Consider the following 25,763-nt stretch of genomic DNA (forward strand, 5'->3'; position numbering starts at 1 on the left):
GGCCGGGTATGGTTCTCAATCAGGGACAGCTGTCTATTGTTGTCTCTGATTGGGAACCATACTTAGGTAGCATTTTCCCACCTGTGTTTTGTGGGTAGTTATTTTCTGTTTAGTGTTTTCTGCACCTGACAGGACTCTTTCGGTTTCGTTATTCACTTTGTTATTTTTGTTTCAGTGTTCAGTTCAATAAAAGTCATGAACACTTACCACGCTGCGCTTTGGTCCGATTCTTCCTCATCAGATGACGACACCCGTGACAGGACTGAACTTCAGGAAGCCAGCAGTTAGGACTAAGTGATGTACTGTTTCAAGTTTTATTGTCACGTGCACAAGTACAGCGAAACGCCTTTATTGGAAATGCACATCTGTGAGAGTGGAGAGCGGCAACACTCTCTAGCTATACGTGAATACGTGTTAGGTATTCAGGTCTGGTGTTTCCTGCTTTCATCAACTATGTGTGTAGTATTTTCATTCCATCTACAGGGTATTGTGACCATAATTGAGGTTACAGGCAATATACCGTTGGTCCTGTTAGATTGAGCACCACTCTCTAATATAGCGGCACTTCTGGCACTGCGTCTGTATAACACAGAAGGAATACATATTAAAACCCACAGAGAACGGATTGGATTCATTGTTTATTCCTTTGACTCAAGTATATTACAATTAACAAATCAATTGCATGCCAAATTTCCCTCATATATTTCAAATTCCCACAAAAAAAATCCCACACAGTGATAGTGTTCCAATAATGTGAACACGATTGGAAAATGTCATGTAAACATTGAGATTAATTTATACGCTTAATATAATTAGAAAATATAAAGAACGACCTAATAGAATTTGTGTACATGTGTACAGCAGCCATATAATAACAGAGTACACTACAACAGCAAATCAACTTGTAATGGCAAATGTTTCAACGTAATAAGAAAGAGAAGGACTAAATTCCCGTCAGGGTTAAACTTGGATTTGTTTGATGACCGAAATCTAAATACAAAGTGTTTATGAAAATGGTAGATCTGCTTCTAATCATCCCTGTTCCAGAGACAGCCTGTTCCAGAGACAGTCTGTTCCAGAGACAGCCTGTTCCAGAAACAGCCTGTTCCAGAGACAGCCTGTTCCAGAGACAGCCTGTTCCAGAGACAGCCTGTTCCAGAGACAACCTGTTCCAGAAACAGTCTGTTCCAGAGACAGCCTGTTCCAGAGACAACCTGTTCCAGAGACAGTCTGTTACAGATAAAGTGGGGAAGGGTGGCCTCCTTTCCTATTTGTCTTCAGGGTAAATAGGATCAGATACTTCTTTTTAAAATCATTAAAGTTGCCTCTTTTCCCCTGTGCAAGTTATACTTTTAGCGCACGTCTTTACTCAAGTTTTCCTATGAGGTCACTCAAACAGACGTTGGCACTCAAAGTAATTGCTACTTGGAAGTATTCAACTCAAACAACTAGCACAAATGTTACACTGAAGTAAAATATAAAATAAGTCACATTTGGACTAAAATAATGGTCAGGCTGGCTCTTTTAGGTCAAAGGTCAGTTTCTGATGGTTTCTGCTATAGGTAACTGTGGGATTAGGTCAAAGGGCAGTTTCTGATGGTTTCTGCTATAGGTAACTGTGGGATTAGGTCAAAGGGCAGTTTCTGATGGTTTCTGCTATAGGTAACTGTGGGATTAGGTCAGTATAATCAAACCGTTGATGATTCTGTGGGATCCTGTGGTGAACTGATGTATGGAGGTCTTATGTCTGCTATAGGCACTGATTCAGTTGCAGAGATGGACTGGTTGAGCTCCCGCAGAGTACTCTTTGTGATGTCCAGACACGAGCGTTTCAGGAGCTGGCGAACCTTCTTACCCACCAGCATGTAGATGAAGGGGTTGACGCAGCTGTTGAAATAGGCTAAGCTAGTAGCAAGAGGAAAGCCTGTCTTCAGAACAGCATGTAGGTACAGTGATGAGTTTAAGGAAAGCTCCATTAAACTAAGGGTATGGAATGGTGCCCAGCACAAAAAGAAGGCCAGAATGACAGCTGAAACTGTCTTAGAAAAGCTAGACAGGCACACAGAATCGTCCGACTGGTGGACTTTGATTGCCAGGAGAATTCCAGTCACACAGACGGCACTGAAAGGCAGTAGGAATCCCACTGCAGCACGGATGACCACCAACGTAATGTGTCTCACAGCAGCTGTATGTCTATCCTGGACATTAAAGTTGTTGAAGCACATCACCCGGTCACGGTAACTCACAGTGTCACGGAATATCAGGGTAGGGAGGCTCAGTAGAGCAGACACCCCCCACACACAGCCACATACGATCCAGGCTCGCCATACACTGCGACACCTCTGAGACCAGCTAAGGTGAATCAATGAGACATACCTGTCTAGACTGAGCACTGTGAGAAAGAGCACACTGGCATACATGTTCATCACAGACACAAACGAGTTTAGCTTACACATGACCAGCCCAAAGGACCAGTGGAAGTCTCGAAGAACGTAGTCGATAGAGAAGGGTAAAAAGAGCACAAACACAAAATCTGCTATAGCCATGTTCAGCAACCATACACTGTTCACTGTCCGTTTGCTTTTAAATGTCATCACCCATATGACTATTCCATTGCCAGTGACACCGAGCACAAATGAAATACTATACATGACTACTGATATGATGTGTATAGCCTCCCTTTGAGAGTATCCATCTCTGACTTTTTCTTCTTCCAAGTCTCCATACTCCAGATAATCGTAGGTGTAATTGTTATAGTCGTCCATGGATTCTTCCATTGCTGCAACACTACCTACCATTTGTAAGCAGAGGTCCTGCAAGAATGAGAAAGCAATGATAAGATACATCCTTTCAATATGTGGATTTTTCAGTAAAACTTTACAAGTTGCTCTTGTACTGGTGTAGTTTAGAAACAATAATTACTCATTTTAACAGTTAATTACTGTGTAACCGCACGAGTATAAGAACTTAATATATGTTACCAGATTTTCTGTTTTGTCATAATAGCCCATAATGTTTTGATATCATAGATTCTTCACCTGAATGCCCCTTGCACTTCTTTGACACAAATGTCCTTGTAATTATCCCGGTCACAGTTCCTCCAGTTGTTTTAAAACGGAGATTGTAAAATACAGCTGGGTTGGTCCTTATCCTGGAAGAGAGTGTCATCATTAGTAAGCCAACTAGAAAAAGAGCGGATGTGGAGTGCCCACACCCCACACACACACACACACACACACACACACACACACACACACACACACACACACACACACACACACACACGCACACACAAAAAAAAAAAATCAGGAAATCATCCTGCTTGTCTGTTTCTTCTGGGCATTAACAAACTTGTGACCTTTAAACACAGGAAACCTCCAACCTACACAAATGTGGACAACACGTCTCTTCAGTCTCAGTTCCTCTAACTTAGGCCTTGAAGGTCTATAATCAGATATAAACTGACGACAACAGGAGAAACACTTAAAAACCCGTACAACATAATCTTCCATTTAACTGCAGGCCAAATAAAAAATTATTTTGTTTTAAAATAATTTGCCACATGATAGAGTATGTGAGCTATGAAACTAATACTAACATTGACATGCGTGGGCTGGGCGTATTCTATAAAATACAGATAACACTGATTGATCAGAAAAAAACTACATCTGATATTTTGCGGATGCTGTCCATTTTCCTATGCGTTATCCAACAGCCACGAAAGCCTAGTCTACTTATACAGTAGCCTATATATATACATACCTTCCAGTCGCTGAAAGTTACTATGTCCTGCCAATCCTCTCGGAGTCGGAATCACCCAAAATAAAAACTTTCAGAAGTTCAACGGCGTAAACGTAGTTAGGCTATAGCAACTGCCAATACTTTACCATTTGTCTCATTCGGTGATATGTTTAATTGAAATTCCAATCTCCATCCCTATTTTATCACTGGAGTTGGGGTATTGTTCCTGTTCGGGTATCTTCGTTAGTCTGTGCTGTGCATAAACCCGTTACGCCGTAATACATATTGGAGGAGGCGTGTTGTCGTTCAGTAGGCGCGTCCACTGACGCGTCACGTGCGCTGTATAAGAATGAGAAGTACTGGGGTAAAGGAATGCTTTGTGTAAGATTGTACAATCGGTATACTTGTAGTCTGTCAAAAAAAGATCGCATGATTTATAGAATAGTTCAGGACGGATTTCCGACTGGTTGACCACTGGCAATCAAATCTCAGAAGTTCTAAGCACCAGCCTACAATGGAACATACAATCTAACCAACCAACATGATTTACTGTAGTGTAGCACATCGTACAGGAGCAGCTCAATATACCGAGTCTAAATCAGTCTAAATCAAAAACAATTTTTAAAAAAGAGTCCTGTAAGTAACCCTGGTCATCACGAATACAGATATTGCATTATTTGGATGTTTTACAATCACTCCTTATCATCTTGTGCAGATTATAGATTTGATGTCAAGTAAGTATAAATTACGAAATGAAAATCCGCAGCATTCCAAAGTTGTTGTTTGATTGATTGATGAAGCTAAAAAATCAGTTGGTGCAAATTAAATCTCCAAACGATGTCCTTTAGGTGGAGCACTGCTCACGTATTACCCCCCCTCTTGCGTCGTGAGATAACAAAACAGGCTTTTCTCTTATCTCTGCTCAGCGACCATTCCACTGCAGACCCATTTAGCCCTGAGTGAGGAGCTGTCAGATCCTGCAGGAACATTTACATTTTAGTAATTTAGCAGACACTCTTATCCAGAGCAACTAGGGGCAGCTCAATATCAGCTCAATACCTTGCTCAAGGGCACATCGACGGGTTAGAATTCAAACCAGCGACCTTTCGGTTATTGGTCTAAAAAAGCTCTTACCCGCTAGACTACCTGCCGCCTCATGATAGGATGTGTGTGTGTGTGTGTGTGTGCGTGTGCGTGTGCGTGTGCGCGTGTGCGTGTGTGTGTGTGTGTGTGAAATTGTTGGACCCATACATTATTTGAACTGGACTTGCTGGGCGCTGTCTTAAAAACATGATTGAAATATTGCCTTCTGTGAGCATTTCCTTGACTGCTTAAAAGTGCTGTGGACATGAAATCTGACGGTGCCACGTGTTTTATGCAAAGCTTTATCAAATATTTAAAACACAGGCAAATGCAGGCAATCATTGACATTGATTGTGTCCTTTGAACTATAGCCTTAGCGAAGCAGATATACCCTCTTACTAGCTCCGATCGTAAAGGATCTGTCTGTGTGGGAATCTGTATCCCAAGACAGATCGTAATCCATTTAGTCTAGACTTTAGTCAGTCAACAAAATCCCACTAATTTTGCTGCATTTTAATGAACACTCTTACCCTGTTTAAGGGAAGGCCACGATGATCGACAAAAACAATACAAATAATTCCCATCAAAATAGCTCTTCAACTGTTATGATGTTTATCACTGTGAGATTAGACAGAGATAGGCACTGTGGAGCAGAATACAGTAAAATGCTAATAATCAGTCTGTAAAATACATAGGCAATACACATTATACTACCCACCATATCACAAAACTGCTCACTATTTATTTTAACTGTGTAAAATACAGTGGGAATCAGGATAGACATGACATTATACACTACAATACATTAATGCAGTAGTAGGGATGGGAAGCAGTGCAAGCAGATGATCTCTGGGATGCGGGATGCGGGGATATCTTCCCTGTGAAAAAGCACTTGCTTGTACTTTTAAAGCTCGTGCACGAGCCTGTGCTATGTGCGCGCGGGCAAAACGTGGATTTATATTGAATTGTAAAAACACCGCACTTGAGCGGATGCAGCATAGGAGTCTGCTCGTTGATTTCGAGTAGCTGGCCATCGCTTTCCATTCGCCCCGCGCCCGATGCTGCAGGAGTCGTCTCCCCTACTGACTGGATACATGAACAATTTCCCGTAAACGACATCTCCCCCGCTATAACGGGCCGGAAGATAATTACTGCGTTGACGTGTTGATATACATATATTTTAAAATATCAAATATGAATCATGCATTTGATATTTCTAGCAAATTTGCTCGTGAGCATCCTTGCATCCGGGCTCCATTCATCCATAGCATCAATCGGTATGTAGCCTTCTTGCATGTTCTTAGCCCAGTCAGAACGGTATCAGGTACATCTAATAACTTGCATGCTCCTTTGTGTCATTATCTGATAGATATGATTGAGATGTTAGTTTTTCTCGCTATGCTGTTTCTAATTTGGGACGGAAGTGTCTGGTCCGGAGGACAAGTCTTTATAAGTGACGTTGAGAGAGTGGGCTCAGTATCTTTTTGTTCAGGTTATGAACATGAAATATATATAAATTAACCCTGTGAGGAATGTTTGACATTAACTCCTTTTAACTCTAGGCCTACCATTTTGTCCAGTTATTATTGGGTATTTTCCAGAACATGTGTGCTCATTTCAGAGGAGCCAGCGAGAATAGTGCACTCTATATGTGCTCTGGGTCATTAGACACCATTAGACATGCACCTGTCTGGGGAGGGGACATGACTTTTTATTTCTGTACCAGTGCTATGGCCTAATATCTAAACGTTGCTATGGTTACACCTATTGGGACTTTTCCAGAACATGAGTGTTCAATTCGGAGGAGTTAGCAGGATGACATGTCTGTTTATTTTTGTACCAGTGCTATGGCCTAATATCTAAACGTTGCTATGGTTACGCCTATTGGGACTTTTCCAGAACATGAGTGTTCAATTCGGAGGAGTTAGCAGGATGACATGTCTGTTTATTTTTGTACCAGTGCTATGGCTCTAATGGTTCCATGCCCTAATGTGAAACCAAACTAAAACCAGTGCAAGGCAATAAGATAATGGTGACTAAATGCCAGAGGGGATGAGTCATGAAGAGGAGTTACTATGAGTGTGACGTAAGGAGGACAAATGAGTGTGTGCCGAGGTTGAAAAGGCAGTTGTTTTCATGAACCAGCTCGGCTTTTATTATATTGTAATAAAAGTCTATTTGAACTCACAGGCTCCGGTATTTGAGAAATATTATTGACTGAATATTTCCACGACATTATTAGTGATATTGGTAATATTATAAACACCTTTATAAACTGCTGATCTTTGAGACATTATTTCCCAGCATTGACCTTATCAAGGCGCTTATATTAAGAATTGAACTGTGCTATTTCCAATAGTAGAATAATATTATATTATGAATTGAACTGTGCTATTAGTAGAATAATATTCAACAAAACATAAAGTAGTCTACCCAGTCTGTCATATTCAATTGATCTGTTTCTTTTTGTTGAAGTCAGCTAAAGATTTATGTAATGGAATTTTACATTATTTTGAGTTTTTATTATTGTGTATTTCATTGTAAGCATAGCATTTTTATGGGAATCCCCAGGTATAATTTTTTAGGTAGATTTTGAAAATGTGATGTCATAGTTTACTGCCATACCCTGCTATACTCAAATGGTCTGAATACACAACAGTATACAGCAATATGTACTTTACAACAGTATACAGCAATATGTACTTTACAACAGTATACAGCAATATGTACTTTACAACAGTATACAGCAATATGTACTTTACAACAGTATACAGCAATATGTACTTTACAACAGTATACAGCAATATGTACTTTACAACAGTATACAGCAATATGTACTTCACTCTCCTCTGTATCCAGGAGGAATGGGGAAGTCATGAGCACTTCCTGCAGTAGCAGCAATATGTACTTCACTCTCTCTCCTCTGTATCCAGGAGGAATGGGGAAGTCATGAGCACTTCCTGCAGTAGCAGCAATATGTACTTCACTCTCTCTCCTCTGTATCCAGGAGGAATGGGGAAGTCATGAGCACTTCCTGCAGTAGCAGCAATATGTACTTCACTCTCTCTCCTCTGTATCCAGGAGGAATGGGGAAGTCATGAGCACTTCCTGCAGTAGCAGCAATGTTTTACATGATTAGATTATGATTGACAGGCTTCCTTATGTGGGGGCTATGCAGAGTGCTGGCTGACTGTCACATGCTCGTGTGGTGGTGAGGGCTATGCAGAGTGCCGGCTGACTGTCACATGCTCGTGTGGTGGTGAGGGGTATTTCCTCTTCTGCACTTTCTCAAGGAGGAGAGAATGAGGTGGTGGAGAGGGACACAGAACCATTATTGTTGGAGCGAGTGGCAACTGCAGCAGCGGCCACAGACAACACAAGTCACCGTGAGGCTGAGCATGCGATCACCTACCCCTCTCGGCTCATCTACTACCTGAAGGAGGACTCAGAGAGCACTTACCATGACCTGGACACCCGGGCTAGGAACCAGGTCACAGAGGGTCATGACCAGGTATGACAACATACCAGACTAATATGCATATGGGATGGTCATCCTATTACAGCCTCAGAGTTGCGGTGAGGTTATACTTGTCAATGGAAGTACTCTTGTCCATGTTGGCACACCGGATAAAGTAAACTGATGAATGGGTATAAATTGATTGAAATGATAGACGGAATCATCAATGAGAGCATTGTGAGGGTGATTAACTATTTTACTTGATATGCAAGGGACTTACTTAACTTGGATTGGCACTGAAGTTGGCATGCCATTCCTTACAGTCATTATTACAGTTGCAATTTCTCAATGTAATACCCATGACTATAAGATTCTAATTATATGGTTATTAACTAATAATAATAATAATAATACATTTAATTTGTATAGTGCTATATCTACTCTTACCATTACCATTATCAAGGGTGACCATTCTCCCAATATACCTACAATTAGAAAGGAAAACAGCCTGATAAGAAGTGAAAACAGTGACCAGTGTTTTCACAGTGATGTGTTTAACAGTCTGTCTGTTCCACAGGCAATCCATCTTGCCCAAGCCAGTTTCCAGTTAGAGGCCTTTGGCTCCAGATTTGTACTGGACCTAACGTTAAACAAGTAAGAGCTTTTATCTACCTTAAAACCTCACTGTTCTTACTCAATACAGTTTGGTCAGCAGGCTGATATTTTAGCTTATGAAATAGGCATGGGTATTTGCTAACAGTGATGAATATGGGAATTTGGGTGTTGCCCTGCTCTTGGTTTTTCATGTTTTACAGCAGAGAGGTCTTTTTATATGAACTTAAGGAGTCATTTTCTGAGCAGTCTTCCATTTTGATCCAGATCCAGTTTGTGGAACATGTCCAACTACAGTTTATGTTGTCCAGGTCATTGGTTACAACAGTAGCCACATTTTGCATGGCTGCCAGGCTATACTCATTGATACGGAGAGCACCATATTGGGCTGAGTGGGACATCTTTAAATTAAAAGTGACAGGCCCCATGATTCCTGGGAGTTCTATGTGACTTTTTTCACTTGTAATGAGGTGTATTAAAGGAAGATACCTAATCAGTTGTACAACTGAATGCATTCAACTGAAATGTGTCTTCCACATTTAACCCAACCCCTCTGAATCAGAGAGATGCGGAGGGCTGCCTTAATCAACATCCACAGCACCCAAGGAACAGTGGGTTAACTGCCTTGCACAGGGGCAGAACGACAGATTTTTACCTTGTCAGCTCGGGGATTCGATCACGCAACCTTTCAGTTACTGGCCCAACTCTCCTTATCCGCCAGGCTACCTGCCGCCTCATGTGAATGATTCATGCAGTGCCTCACGTAGATAATGGGGTCTGCTATGGCGATTGAACAGGTCATCTTGAGAGAGAGAGAGACTGCCTGTTTGTCTCATCACTGGCAGACGTCATATTGTGACCACCATCAGTCTTCTCAGCACTGTCACATGCACAACATTAGCTCCTATGACCGTGAACATACATTATGGTGTGGGCTGACTCTAACAAGCATGGCAAATGCATTGTCTTTTCAAGTGAATAGAGGAATGGGGAAGCATGGAGACTCATGGCAGACATCGACTACTGAAGGTAGCGTGGTCTGATGACCATGTGAAGGTGGTGTGGTTTAAAGACCATGTGAAGGTGGTGTGGTCTGATGACCATGTGAAGGTGATGTGGTTTGATGACCATGTGAAGGTGGTGTGGTCTGATGACCATGTGAAGGTGATGTGGTTTGATGACCATGTGAAGGTAGCGTGGTCTGATGACCATGTGAAGGTGGTGTGGTCTGATGACCATGTGAAGGTGGTGTGGTCTGATGACCATGTGAAGGTGGTGTGGTTTGATGACCATGTGAAGGTGGTGTGGTCTGATGACCATGTGAAGGTGGTGTGGTTTGATGGTCTGATGACCATGTGAAGGTGGTGTGGTCTGATGACCATGTGAAGGTGGTGTGGTCTGATGACCATGTGAAGGTGGTGTGGTCTGATGACCATGTGAAGGTGGTGTGGTCTGATGACCATGTGAAGGTGGTGTGGTTTGATGACCATGTGAAGGTGGTGTGGTCTGATGACCATGTGAAGATGGTGTGGTCTGATGACCATGTGAAGGTGGTGTGGTTTGATGGTCTGATGACCATGTGAAGGTGGTGTGGTCTGATGACCATGTGAAGGTGGTGTGGTCTGATGACCATGTGAAGGTGGTGTGGTCTGATGACCATGTGAAGTTGGTGTGGTTTGATGACCATGTGAAGATGGTGTGGTCTGATGACCATGTGAAGGTGGTGTGGTCTGATGACCATGTGAAGGTAGTGTGGTCTGATGACCATGTGAAGCTGGTGTGGTTTGATGACCATGTGAAGGTGGTGTGGTCTGATGACCATGTGAAGGTGGTGTGGTCTGATGACCATGTGAAGGTAGTGTGGTCTGATGGTCTGATGACCATGTGCAGGTGGTGTGGTCTGATGACCATGTGAAGGTGGTGTGGTCTGATGACCATGTGAAGGTGGTGTGGTCTAATGACCATGTGAAGGTTGTGTGGTCTGATGACCATGTGAAGGTGGTGTGGTCTGATGACCATGTGAAGGTGGTGTGGTCTGATGACCATGTGAAGGTGGTGTGGTCTGATGACCATGTGAAGGTGGTGTGGTCTGATGACCATGTGAAGGTGGTGTGGTCTGATGACCATGTGAAGGTGGTGTGGTCTGATGACCATGTCAAGGTGGTGTGGTCTGATGACCATGTGAAGGTGGTGTGGTTTGATGACCATGTGAAGGTGGTGTGGTTTGATGACCATGTGAAGGTGGTGTGGTCTGATGACCATGTGAAGGTGGTGTGGTTTGATGGTCTGATGACCATGTGAAAGTGGTGTGGTTTGATGACCATGTGAAGGTGGTGTGGTCTGATGGTCTGATGACTATGTGAAGGTGGCGTGGTCTGATGACCATGTGAAGGTGGTGTGGTCTGATGGTCTGATGACCATGTGAAGGTGGTGTGGTCTGATGACCATGTGAAGGTGGTGTGGTCTGATGACCATGTGAAGGTGGTGTTGTTTGATGACCATGTGAAGGTGGTGTGGTTTGATGACCATGTGAAGGTAGCGTGGTCTGATGACCATGTGAAGGTGGTGTGGTCTGATGACCATGTGAAGGTGGTGTGGTCTGATGACCATGTGAAGGTGGTGTGGTCTGATGACCATGTGAAGGTGGTGTGGTCTGATGACCATGTGAAGTTGGTGTGTTTTGATGACCATGTGAAGATGGTGTGGTCTGATGACCATGTGAAGGTGGTGTGGTCTGATGACCATGTGAAGGTAGTGTGGTCTGATGACCATGTGAAGTTGGTGTGGTTTGATGACCATGTGAAGGTGGTGTGGTCTGATGACCATGTGAAGGTGGTGTGGTCTGATGACCATGTGAAGGTGGTGTGGTCTGATGACCATGTGAAGGTGGTGTGGTCTGATGGTCTGATGACCATGTGCAGGTGGTGTGGTCTGATGACCATGTGAAGGTGGTGTGGTCTAATGACCATGTGAAGGTGGCGTGGTCTGATGACCATGTGAAGGTGGTGTGGTCTGATGACCATGTGAAGGTGGTGTGGTTTGATGACCATGTGAAGGTGGTGTGGTCTGATGACCATGTGAAGGTGGTGTGGTTTGATGGTCTGATGACCATGTGAAAGTGGTGTGGTTTGATGACCATGTGAAGGTGGTGTGGTCTGATGGTCTGATGACCATGTGAAGGTGGCGTGGTCTGATGACCATGTGAAGGTGGTGTGGTCTGATGGTCTGATGACCATGTGAAGGTGGTGTGGTCTGATGACCATGTGAAGGTGGTGTGGTCTGATGACCATGTGAAGGTGGTGTGGTCTGATGACCATGTGAAGGTAGCGTGGTCTGATGACCATGTGAAGGTGGTGTGGTTTGATGACCATGTGAAGGTGGTGTGGTCTGATGACCATGTGAAGGTGGTGTGGTCTGATGACCATGTGAAGGTAGCGTGGTCTGATGACCATGTGAAGGTGGTGTGGTCTGATGACCATGTGAAGGTGGTGTGGTCTGATGACCATGTGAAGGTGGTGTGGTCTGATGACCATGTGAAGGTGGTGTGGTCTGATGACCATGTGAAGGTGGTGTGGTTTGATGACCATGTGAAGGTGGTGTGGTCTGATGACCATGTGAAGGTGGTGTGGTCTGATGACCATGTGAAGGTGGTGTGGTCTGATGACCATGTGAAGGTGGTGTTGTTTGATGACCATGTGAAGGTGGTGTGGTCTGATAACCATGTGAAGGTGGTGTGGTTTGATGACCATGTGAAGGTGGTGTGGTTTGATGACCATGTGAAGGTGGTGTGGTCTGATGACCATGTGAAGGTAGTGTGGTCTGATGGTCTGATGACCATGTGAAGGTGGTGTGGTTTGATGACCATGTGAAGGTAGTGTGGTCTGATGGTCTGATGACCATGTGAAGGTGGTGTGGTCTGATGACCATGTGAAGGTGGTGTGGTTTGATGACCATGTGAAGGTGGTGTGGTCTGATGGTCTGATGACCATGTGAAGGTGGTGTGGTCTGATGACCATGTGAAGGTGGTGTGGTTTGATGACCATGTGAAGGTGGTGTGTTCTGATGACCATGTGAAGGTGGTGTGGTCTGATGGTCTGATGACCATGTGAAGGTGGTGTGGTTTGATGACCATGTGAAGGTGGTGTGGTCTGATGACCATGTGAAGGTGGTGTGGTCTGATGACCATGTGAAGGTGGTGTTGTTTGATGACCATGTGAAGGTGGTGTGGTTTGATGACCATGTGAAGGTGGTGTGGTTTGATGACCATGTGAAGGTGGTGTGGTCTGATGACCATGTGAAGGTGGTGTGGTCTGATGGTCTGATGACCATGTGAAGGATGACAGTAGAGATGGGGGAAGTGGTCATGTGGACCAATGCTGTCAGAGGAAGAGGGTTGATGTTCCTGATTGCCAGGGGCCAGATGTTGGCACTCTGTTTGGAGACGTTTGACCATGGGTCCACTATGCCTTAATCACTGTCATTCCAGAGGGAGTAGGGATTGTGGTAGTTTATAGCCATGTAATCTAGAACCATGTAGCTGGGTGTATAGATTAGCACCTGGCCCTCACATACACACACACATACGCACGCACACGTACACACACACACACACACACACACACACACAGTAAACTACAGCAGGAAGCATGTAGAGACATGAGGGTTTGGTGTCCTGTCCCTGACCTGAGAACTTAACCATCTCCGGTCCTCACAACACAAACTAGTTTTGCTGTTACTCTCAGTCCCAACACTCACAATTGCACAACAGGCTTTGAACCATAGGGTTTAAGCAAGATCACAAGTGATTTTTTGATCAGATAATAATTAGACAACGACCTGGGCGGCGGGGCAGCAGGTAGCCTAGCGGTTAAGAGCGTTGGGCCTGTAACCGAAAGGTCGCTGGTTCGGATCCCTGAGCCGACTAGTTAAAAATAAATCTGTTGATGTGCCCTTGAGTAAGGCTCTTAACCCTAATTGCACATGTAAGTCGCTCTGGATAAGAACGATCTGCAGAAGTGAAGAGAAGCTGTGCTTTGTGACCAGATTCTATGTTGTTCTTCATTGTTTGTGAGTGAGCTTACTTTGGTGCATGTTTTTTGTTGTCTGTGTCTATGGGTAGGATGAATTGTGTTCACTGTTGTAGCTGCGACAGTGCTGATCTAAATATAGATAGGTCTGCAACCCTCCAATGGGCACAACTTCTACCCCCTGCTCACTGTTACCTGTCACTATTGCACCTGGAGAACATATTTTCAGCATAATGGAGTTTAATATTCTTAAAGGGATAGTCCACCCAAATTACAAAATGACATATTGGTTTCTTTACCCTGTAAGCATTTGTGGCACAAATCCCATTCAAGTCATGCTACTGATATATTAGCATTTTTTGTGCATCATGTTCAAATCATCTATAAGTGACATTGTTGAGCTTCACAGTCAATTTTAGATACTTTCGGATGATGTGGACACGATCCGTGAAAAGTGTGAATATTGGTATCATGACTTGAATGGGATTTGTGCCACAAATGCTTACAGGGGAAAAAAACAACATGTCATTTTGTAATTTGGGTGGACTATCCCTTTAAGAATATTAAAATATTAGCATTTGGAAACAGTGTCAGGAAAATAAAACCAAAGCATGGATTGCTGTCATACCTTGTCCATAGACTTATTACAGGGTAAGAAAACCAATGTTTAATTTTGTAATTTGGGTGAACTATCCCTTTCATGGATAATGGTGTTTTATTGTCATTATAGTGTAGCATGTTGGTAAATCCATTTCAATTCAATAACTTTTTGACAGCAACCCCTTTTGATTTGAACAAAACCTTCCAATACCTATTTACCCATCGTAGAAGTGCTCAGAAAGTGACTTTCATCAGTTAAAGGTGCTCAAAGTTGAATTATTTAGATTTTTGATTAGATCTATTAGTATCTGAGCGATATAAGAAAGATCAGGGAACATTTACATTTTTTATTTTACATGTATTTAACCCCTTATTGTTGGCACTAAACAGTCTCCGTATACTGTATACTTTCATACATTTTTTCAACTGGTACCGGGGGACCTTCAGTCGAGTCTTGTGAGGCCTGTGGGCGTCCTAGAGCAATACAACCGACATGTTCATGGGAGTCTCACCTTTCCACAGAGGGGTCATATTAGTGTGTAGCCCAAACTGTTCAGACCCTACAGACAGAAGTTGGCAGATCGGCTGTGGGGGTCGTAGAGCAAAACGGAGAACGCCATCGTGTTGGTGAGAGTCTCATCTTTCCACGGAGGGGAATATATATAGATATATATTTTTAGAGGTTTTTGTGAGAAAACAGACTTTTGGGATGTCTCATGGTCTGACAAACACTGCTCTAGCTCTGCCACCTTTCACTGCAGATGGGGAAGGGAGATATCAGCAGATGTGGTGGATTGAGACGCATCCCATGCAAAAAAAACAGATATTTGTATTTTAAACAATCGGATTTTGATGGGGGCGCAGAAATTGTATGCTAATTGAAATTTGAAACTGTAAGATCACAAACCACACCGTGGATTGGCGATATATGATTTCCAGGGTAAATTACAAATACTATACACACCCAACTCCTTTTGTGGACAACATTCTTTTGTGTCAGCTGTTGCTGAGACTCAATGTAGATGGCATGGGGATGATAGAATAACAACCATGTCGTGACTATCAGGTGTGTTACAGACAATATACCGTTCACAAGTCAAAGCATCCACAGTTGCATTATTAAACCTTAGTCCCCCGATCCCCCCCCTTCCCCAAAAAATGTTGGCTACCGTGTCAGACTCATCACACTCTGATACTTAACATTGTGGTCAGCGCTTACAAGATTCACTGTGAATGATGGTACAGCATCCGTCTTCAGGATTAGCTTTCTGGCAAGACCCATTGGATGTTCTCTCCAGTTGATAAAGCAACTTCCCTCAGAATGTGACATGCTCATAATGTTCGGTGCAGCCTGTCCACCCGAAAGGAAAAGCAGCCAATGCAGTCAGATGTCTTCATTCTTCGGAAAATAGTGGAAGGTTCATTTTACGCTATGGCAACCAGTCACAATACAGTGTGCTTTCGCCGGCATGCTGGTAAGTAGCTTGCTAGCTAAAAGTCACACCACAGACGAAAGGTTACCACTATCTTTGGTCGTACGTTCTGCTTATGGTTTGAAAAAAGCTCAAGGACAAAATGACATAATCATCTTTTAAAAGGCACATGTAGCCTAGATATCAATACATACACACAAACTATCTAGGTCAAATAGGGGAGAGAAGTTGTGCCGTGAGGTGTTGCTTTATCTGTTTATTGAAACCAGGTTTGCTGTTTATTTGAGCAATATGAGATGGAACGGAGTTCCATGCAATAATGGCTCTATATAATACTGTACACTTTCTTGAATTTGTTCTGGATTTGGGGACTGTGAAAAGACCCCTGGTGGCATGTCTGGTGGGGTAAGTGTGTGTCAGAGCTGTATGTAAGTTGACTATTGCAAACAATTTGGGATATTCAACACATTAATGTTTCTGATAAAAAGGAAGAAGTGATGCAGTCAGTCTCTCCTCAACTCTTAACAGAGAGACTGGCTGCATAGTGTTTATATCAGCCTTCTGATTACAATGAAGAGGAGAACGTGCCGCTCTGTTCTGGACCAGCTGCAGCTTAACTAGGTCTTTCCTTGCAGCACTGGACCACATGACTGGACAATAATCAAGATTAGACTAAACTAGAGCCTGCAGAACTTGCTTTTTTGGAGTGTGGTGTCAAAAAAGCAGAGCATCTCTTTATTGCGGTCAGACCTCTCCCCATCTTTACAACCATTGAATCTATATGTTTTAACCATGACAGTTTACAATCTAAGGTAACGCTGTCACGTTCCTGACCTGTTTTCCTTTGTCATGTATTTGTTTTAGTTGGTCAGGGCGTGAGTTGGGTGGGTTGGTCTAGGTTTGATTTTCTATGTTGGGATTTTGTGTTCGGCCTGGTATGATTCTCAATCAGAGACAGCTGTGAATCGTTGTCCCTGATTGAGAGTCATACTAAGGCAGCCAGGGTTTCACTTGTGTTTTTGTGGGTGTTTGTTTCCTGTGACAGTGTTTGGGCCACACAGGACTGTTTCAGGTTAGTCACGTTTGTTGGGTTTTGTAATTTGTAGTGTTTGTTGTTTTTCCATTAAAACATGAATACTTACCACTCCGCATCTTGGTCCGATCCATGCTCCTCCTCGTCTGAGGAGGAGAACGAAGTAGACGATCGTTACAAACGCCAAGTAATTTAGTCTCCTCAACTTGTTCAACAGACACACCATTCATTACCAGATCCAGCTGAGGTCTAGAGCTTAGGGAATGATTTGTACCAAATACAATGCTCTTAGTTTTAGAGATGTTCAGGACCAGTTTATTACTGGCCACCCATTCCAAAACAGATTATCTCTTTGTTAAGTGTTTCAGTGACTCCATTAGTTGTGGTTGCTGATGTGTATATATGGTTGAATCAGCAGCAGGTTATGGTTAATAATATCTAACAGTACAGCTCCCACAATCTTCTTATCAATTTATTTCACCCAATCATCAGTCATGTGTCAGTGCAGTAGTACATGTTGAGTGCCCTTCTCTATAAGCGTGCTGAACGTCTGTTGTTCATTTGTTTACAAAAGAAATAGCATTGTAGTTGGTCAAACACCACTTTTTCCAACAGTTTGCTAAGATCTGGCAGCAAGCTGATAGCTCTGCTGTTACAACCAGTAAAGGCCACTTTACCACTCTTGGGTAGTGGAATGACTTTTGCTTCCCTCCAGGCCTGAGGACAAACACCTTCCTCTAGGCTCAGATTAAAGATATAACAGATAGGAGTGACTATAGAGTCAGCTACCATCCTCAGTAGCTTTCCATCTAAGTTGTCAATGCCAGGAGGTTTGTCATTATTGATCGATAATCATTTTTCGACCTCTCCCACGCTAACTTTACAGAATTTAAACTTGCAATGTGTAACGGTTGTCCTCCTCCTCTTCGGAAGAAGAAGAGGAGTAGGGATTGGACCAAAGCGCAGCGTGATAGTTTGACATAACGAATTTATTATATCCAGACGAAACACGATAAACACTTGAAATGATTACCAAAATAACAAAACGACGTAGACAGACCTGAACATGGAACTTACATAAATACACGAAGAACTCACGAACAGGAACAGACTACATACACGAACGACAACGAAACAGTCCCGTGTGGTGCAACATACACAGACACGGAAGACAACCACCCACAAACAAACAGTGTGAACAACCTACCTAAATATGGTTCTCAATCAGAGGAAACGTAAAACACCTGTCCCTGATTGAGAACCATATCAGGCTAACTGACAATGAACCTAAACATAGAAACACATAACATAGAATGCCCACCCCAACTCACGCCCTGACCAACTAAACACATACAAAAACAAGAGAAAACAGGTCAGGAACGTGACACAATGCATGAATACGATGGCTCACTGTTCGTTGTTGGGATTTCCTGCCTACATTTGCCCACTTTTCCAATGAGGTAATCATTAAAATAATTGGCAACATCAAATGGTTTTGTGACGAATAAGCCATCTGATTCGATGAAAGATGGAGTTGAATGTCTTTCTGCACACTATTTCATTTAAAGTACTCAAGTATTTTTCCATCATTGATCTTGGCTTCATAATACAGTTTCTTCTTTTTTTTTAGTTTAGTCACATCATTTCTCAATTTGAAGTAAGCTGTACAGCCAGACTTATTAGCCACTTCTTTTGCCCCATCTCTTTCAACCATATAGTTTTTCAATTCCTCATCAATCCATGGAGCCTTAACAGTTCTAACAGTCAGTTTCTTAACAGGTCCATGTTTACCAATAATTAGAAGAAGTAATTTCATAAATTCATCAAGTGCAGCATCTGGATGATCCTCATTAATCACATCAGACCAACAAATATTTTTAACATCATCCACTGAAGTCACAGCAAAATCTTTTGTATGATCTCATTATTTTAGGCCCAGCTGTTGGAACTTTGGCTTTCCCGGATATAGCCACTATATTGTGATCCAGCTTTAGAACAAAGCTCTACAGTATTAGTAAAAATGTGATTGATGCATGTGGATGATCTTGTCCCTGTAGTGTTTGTAAACACCCTGGTAGATTGATTAATAACCTGAACCAGATTTCAGGCACTGGTTACAGTGAGAAGCTTTGTCTTGAGCGGACAGCTTAATGAAAACCAGTCAATATTCAGGGCCCCAAGAAAGTAGACCTCCCTGTTTACATAACATACATTTTCAAGCATTTCACACATATTATTTAGAGGCTGACTGTTCGCACTTGGTGGCCTATAGAAACACTCCAAAAGAAAAGGCTTTAGATGTGCCAAGTAAACCTGCAACCACAAAACTTCAATAACACTTGATATAAGATCTTCTCTAAGCATTACAGGGACATGGCTCTAAATATATACAGCAAAACTTCCCCCGTAAGCATTTCTGTCTCTTCTATAGATGTTATGTCTTTGTTTTGCTACCGCTGCATCATCAAATTAATTATTTAAGTGAGTCTCAGAAATTGCTAATATATTAATGTTATCTGATGCTAGCAAGTTACTGGTTTCATGAACCTTATTTATAAGGCTACATATATTAATATGGGCTATTTTCAGCCCTTTCCTGGGTAGTTTATCAGAGATAGACATAATACTGAAAAGAGCAAGCAAAGCAAGATAAAAAAAATATACATTCAGCAGTCCATTAATCAATGTGTGTGTGTGTGTAGTGTGTGGTGTGTGTGTGTGTGTGTGTGTGTGTGCGCGTGCTGCGGGGTTGAAGCTACGAACCCATAGGCTTGGCTCTCTCATCCCCTCCAGGCTTCTGGGAGGGAGGGTGGGTGGACAATGAGCCTGTCATAGCGGATGTAAGCAATGTCCCCACGCGCTCTGGCAGCTTTCATGACTGGGATCAGTTCTTTCCTCTTCTGGCGCACAGCTTCAGGATAGTACTCGTTAAGGAAGATATACAGTGCCTTGCAAAAGTATTCATCCCTCTTGGTGTTTTTCCTATTTTGTTGCATTACAACATGTCATTTAAATGGATTTTTATTTGGATTTCATGTAATGGACATACACAAAACAGTGCAAATTGGTGAGGTGAAATGAAAAAAATAGCTTGTTTCAAGAAATTCCCCAAAATAAAAAACAGAAAAGTGGTGCGTGCATATGTATTCACCCCCTTTGCAATGAATCCTCTAAATAAGATCTGGTGCAACCAATTACCTTCAGAAGTCACACAATTAGTTAAATAAAGTCCACCTGTGTGCAATCTAAGTGTCATATGATCTGTCACATGATCTCAGTATATACACCTGTTCTGAAAGGCCCCAGAGTCTGCAACACCACTAAGCAAGGGGCACCACCAAGCAAGCAGCGCCATGAAGACCAAGGAGCTCTCCAAACAGGTCAGGGACAAAATTGTGGAGAAGTACAGATCAGGGTTGGGTTATAAAAAAATATCAGAAACTTTGAACATCCCACGGAGCACCATTAAATCCATTATACATTTTTTTAAAGAATATGGCACCACAACAAACCTGCCAAGAGAGGGCCGCCCACCAAAACTCACGGACCAGGCAAGGAGGGAATTAATCAGAGAAGCAACAAAGAGACCAAAGATAACCCTGAACGAGCTGCAAAGCTCCACAGTGGGGATTGAAGTATCTGTCCATATGACTACTTTAAGCCGTACACTCCACAGACCTGGGTTTTATGGAAGAGTGGCCAGAAAAAAAGCCATTGTTTAAAGAAAAAAATGAGCAAACATGTTTGGTGTTTGCCAAAAGGCATGTGGGAGACTCCCCAAACATATGTAAGAAGGGACTCTGATCAGATGAGACCAAAATTGAGCTTTTTGGTCATCAAGGAAAACGCTATGTCTGGCGCAGACCCAACACCTCTCATCACCCCGATATTACCATCCCCACAGTGAAGTATGGTGGTGGCAGTATCATGCTGTGGGGATGTTTTTCATCAACAAGGACTGGGGAACTGATCAGAATTGAAGGAATGATGGATGGTGCTAAATACAGGGAATTTCTTGAGGGAAACCTGCTTCAGTCTTCCAGAGATTTGAGACTGGGACAAAGGTTCACCTTCCAACAGGACAATGACACTAAGCATACTGCTAAAGCAACACTCGAGTGGTTTAAGGTGAAACATTTAAATGTCTTGGAATGGCCTAGTCAAAGCCCAGACCTCAATCCAAATGAGAATCTGTGGTATGACTTAAAGATTGCTGTACACCAGCAGAACCCATCCAACTTGAAGGAGCTGGAGCAGTTTTGCCTTGAAGAATGGGCAAAAATCCCAGTGGCTAGATGTGCCAAGCTTATAGAAACATACCCCAGGATACTTGCAACTGTAATTGCTGCAAAAGGTGGCTCTACAAAGTATTGACTTTGGGGTGGTGAATAGTTATGCACGCTCAAGTTTTCTGAATTTTTGTCTTATTTCTTGTTTGTTTCACTATAAAAAATATTTTGCATCTTCAAAGTGGTAGGCATGTTGTGTAATAGGTTGATATGGAGCTAGCTAACAGCTAGGCTAGCTGCAACCTTTAATAGCTCCTCAGACCCATCCTTGGTCAGCAGGAGTCACTAGAGCACAATGAGCCAAGTAAAGCCCCCCCAGCCTTACGACGCTGGGCCAATTGTGCACCGCCCTATGGGACTCTGACACAGCCTGGAATCAAACCTGGCTATTGTAGTAACGTCTCAAGCACTGTGATGCAGTGCTTTAGACCGCTGCGCCACTCAGGAGGCTTTCAATACTGTGATTTTATTGCGATTCGATGTTCAAAACATATTGCTGACTATATGTCTGCTGCAGAGGGACAAGAGAGAGCCATGAGAAAAACTAATTTTGTTCAGACAAGGAAATAAAAGTGCTGAAAACAAATTGGCTCCCTATTTGCACTGAGCAAATATATAAATGCAACATGAAACAATTTCACAGATTTTACTGAGTTACAGTTCATATAAGGAAATCAGTCAATTTAAATAAATTCATTAGGCCCTAATCTATGGATTTCACATGACTGGGAATACAGATATGTATCTGTTGGTCACATATACCTTAAAAAAGGTAGGGGTGTGAATCAGAAAACCAGTCCGTTTCTGGTGTGACCACTATTTGCCTCATGCAGCGCTACACATCTCCTTCACATAGAGTTGATCGGGCTGTTGATTGTGGCCTGTGGAATGATGTCCCACTCCTGCTTTGTGAAGTTGCTGGATATTGGCAGGGACTGGAACATGCTGTTGTAAACGTTGATCCAGAGCATCCCAAACATGCTCAATGGGTGACATGTCTGGTGACTATGCAGGCCATGGAAGAACTGGGACATTTCCGGCTTCCAGGAATTGTGTACAGATCCTTGCGACATGTGGGCGTGAATTATCATGCTGAAACATGAGGTGATGGTGGCGGATGAATGGCATGACAATGGGCCTCAGGATCTCGTCACAGTATCTCTGTCCATTCAAATTGCCATCAATAAAATGCAATTGTGTTCGTTGTCCATTGCTTATGCCTGCCTATACCATAACCCCACTGCCACCATGGGACACTCTGTTCACAACGTTGACATCAGAAAACCGCTCACCCACACAACGCCATCTGCCCGGTACAGTTGAAACCGGGATTCATCCGTGAAGAGCACACTTCTCCTGCATGCCAATGGCCATCGAAGGTGAGCATTATCCCACTGAAGTCAGGTCAAGACCCTGGTGAGGATGATGAGCACACGGATGAGCTTCCTTGAGATGGTTTCTGACAGTTAGTGCAGAAATTCTTCGGTTGTGCAAAAACACAGTTTCCTCAGCTGTCTCCAGGTGGCTGGTCTCAGTCGATCTTGCAGGTGAAGAAGCCAGATGTGCAGGTCCTAGGCTGGCATGGTTACATGTGGACTGCGGTTGTGAGGCCGGTTGGACATACTGCCAAATTCTCTAAAATGACGTTGGAGGCGGCTTATGGTAAAGAAATAAACATTACATTCTCTGGCAACAGCTCTGGTGGACATTCCTGCAGTCAGTATGACAATGCGCCCTCAAAATTTGAGACATCTGTGGCATTGTGTTGTGTGACAAAACAACACATTTTCTAGTGGCCTTTTATTGTCCCCAGTACAAGGTGCACCTGTGTAATGGCCATGCTGTTTAATCAGTTTCTTCATATGCCACACCTGCCAGGTAGATGGATTATCTTGGCAAAGGAGAAATGCTCACTAACAGGGATGTAACCACATTTGTGCACAACATTTGAGAGAAATAAGCTTTTTGTACGTACATGTATGGAATATTTCTGTGATCTTTTATTTCAGCTCATATGGGACCAACACTTTACATGCTGCGTGTATATTTTGGTTCAGTTTTAAAAAAAAGATGGAGAGCAAGCTATGAAGGAAGAATTCAGTGCAGTTCCAGCCTACTAGCACAAAAATAATGTTGAGATATTGTCAAAACTATACAAGATATCGTCAAAAATACTATCCCGATATGTAACTTTATCGATTTTTCCTTCCATCACTTGCAAACATTTATGGAAAGTTTTGTTTACATCAAAAGGGATGCTGCTAAAAAGTTATTGAATTTAAAATGGATTTATCCAATATAGTTTTCATAGAACCCCTATATGCAGATGGTTTAATGTATTGTAGATTGAGTATTTATTGGACTCATAATACCTCTGTGTTTTAATAAGCATTCATCTTGGACTGCTTCAGTCATTCAGTGTGTCTGGGTCTTGGCTGCAGAACAGTATGTCTTGCCCTTCCTCTCCCATAGCATCACTATTCAATTCTGAGAAGAGCTGATTATTTCCATCTGTCAGAGACATAGCAATGACAGCATCACGTGTCAGTGAATTTGTGCTGGAGCTGGTCCGACGCCAGGCCCCAGAACCTCCTGCAGTTGCTGGTCTCCCCCTCTCTTCTATCACTGCATTGTCAGTCTCCTGTGGACTCAAAGACCTCAGGGAAGGACTCCCTCCTCTTTAGCCACACACACATAAACACTCATACACACTGACTGTACATTGCACAATGCGACATGTACTTCCTCCGGCATTCCTTCTCCACACACTCCACTCATGTACACACACACACACACACACACACACACACACACACACACACACACACACACACACACACACACACACACACACACACACACACACATCTTTGCATTCCACTGATCCAGCCCACCAGACTCTGCAATGCTGCACTCCCCCCCCTCTTTCTCTCTCTCTCTTTCTCTCTTTCTCTCTCTCTCTTTATCTGTATTTCTCACTTTCCCTCCATCTCACTCTCTCTTTCTCTCTCTTTCGATCTCTCTCTCTTTCTTTCTCTCTCTCTCTCTCTCTCTCTCACACACACTTTCTCTCCATCTCTCTCACACTTTCTCTCCATCTCTCTCTCTCTCACACGTTCTCTCCATCTCTCTCTCTCTCTTTCTCTCCATCTCTCTCTCTATCTCTCTCTCTATCTCTCTCTCTCTCTCTCTCACACACTTTCTCTCCATCTCTCTCACACTTTCTCTCCATCTCTCTCTCTCTCTCACACTTTCTCTCCATCTCTCTCTCTCTCTCTTTCTCTCCATCTCTCTCTCTATCTCTCTCTCTAACTTTCTCTCTATCTCTCTCTCTCTCTATCTCTCTCTCTAACTTTCTCTCTATCTATCTCTCTCTCTCTCTCTCTCTCCCTGCCTCTCCCTGCCTCATCCATCAAGCTAAAAATAGCCCTTCACGGGTGCTCCGACACTCTCTTTCTCTCTCCATCCCTCTTTCTCTCTCTCTCTCTTTCTCTCTCTCTCTCTCTCTCTCTCTCTCTCTCTCTCTCTCTCTCTCTCTCTCTCTCTTTCTCTCTCTCTCTCTCTCTCTTTCTCTCTCTCTCTCTCTCTCTCTCTCTCTCTCTCTCTCTCTTTCTCTCTCTCTCTCCATCCCTCTTTCTCTCTCTCTCTCTCTCTCTCTTTCTCTCTCTCTCTCTCTCTCTCTCTCTCTCTCTCAAATTCAAATTCAAATTCAAGCTGCTTTATTGGCATGAAAAACATTGTGTCAATATTGCCAAAGCAACAATGTATACAATATACATTGTAATAAAATTATAAACAATGACAAATAATAATATAGAATGGCAGTAAATAATAATACAAAATTAAATATAAAAATAGTAACAATAAAATGGTAACAGTCAATAATCGAATGTAATGTAATAAAAAAATGAAACTATAACTAACTTATAACTAAATAACGGTCATCTTCATCATTACATCGGTACTACAACTACTATCATCATTACCACTACTACCACCACCACCATCACTAAACTGCTATCATTACCATTACCACCCATACCATTACTACTTGGAATGATAAACAACAATAATAATAGTAATAACAATAACAGTAATAACAATAATAGGAATAATAAGTAAGTTACTGCTTACTATGCAGATGTTATTATTCAGTGTCTCTCAGGCTATGGCAGGCAAATACATATTTGGCTGCAAGAGGAGCCATTGCTCCTTCGCCCATGAGTATTTTTAGTTTTTCCTCTGGGTTTAATAAGTTAAAATTTGGAATAAATGTAGACATTTCTGTGAATAATGAATCTCTTGGTGAGGAATATTTATCACAGTAAAGGAGAAAGTGCATCTCTGTTTCTACCTCCCCTGTCGTGCAGTGACCACATACACGCTCCTCTTTGGGTAGCCATGTCTTTTTATGTCTGCCGGTTTCTATTGCCAATCGGTGGTCACTCAGCCTGTACTTGGTAAGGATCTGTCTCTGCTTCGTATCTC

The 25,763-nt window shown here is 42.7% G+C and overlaps 2 protein-coding genes across 3 annotated transcripts in view; one reads left to right on the top strand and one right to left on the bottom strand.

Annotated features, from left to right (window-relative positions):
* Positions 1-620: 620 nt before the first annotated feature.
* Positions 621-3,978, bottom strand: LOC120063725 (G-protein coupled receptor 1-like). Of its 2 annotated transcripts, XM_039014019.1 has the most exons (4): positions 3,763-3,978; positions 3,039-3,151; positions 1,667-2,813; positions 621-1,616 (listed from the first exon to the last, which is right to left on the bottom strand). In XM_039014019.1, exon 3 carries the CDS (start codon positions 2,796-2,798, stop codon positions 1,689-1,691), a length of 1,110 nt encoding a protein of 369 aa, XP_038869947.1. In that variant the 5' UTR covers positions 2,799-2,813; positions 3,039-3,151; positions 3,763-3,978; the 3' UTR covers positions 621-1,616; positions 1,667-1,688. The 2 variants fall into 2 exon arrangements, with proteins under 2 accessions (XP_038869947.1, XP_038869946.1); XM_039014018.1 differs by having other exon boundaries at positions 621-2,813.
* Positions 3,979-4,468: 490 nt separating this feature from the next.
* Positions 4,469-25,763, top strand: part of LOC120063682 (disintegrin and metalloproteinase domain-containing protein 23-like) — a 58,111-nt gene continuing 36,816 nt past the window's right edge. The window contains exons 1-3 of the mRNA XM_039013977.1: positions 4,469-4,475; positions 8,118-8,335; positions 8,859-8,935. Coding sequence (XP_038869905.1) covers positions 4,469-4,475; positions 8,118-8,335; positions 8,859-8,935 — 302 coding nt within the window. The remainder of the gene's footprint in view (positions 4,476-8,117; positions 8,336-8,858; positions 8,936-25,763) is intronic.

Source organism: Salvelinus namaycush, chromosome 19 (assembly GCF_016432855.1).
Source record: "Salvelinus namaycush isolate Seneca chromosome 19, SaNama_1.0, whole genome shotgun sequence".
NCBI lineage: Eukaryota > Metazoa > Chordata > Actinopteri > Salmoniformes > Salmonidae > Salvelinus > Salvelinus namaycush.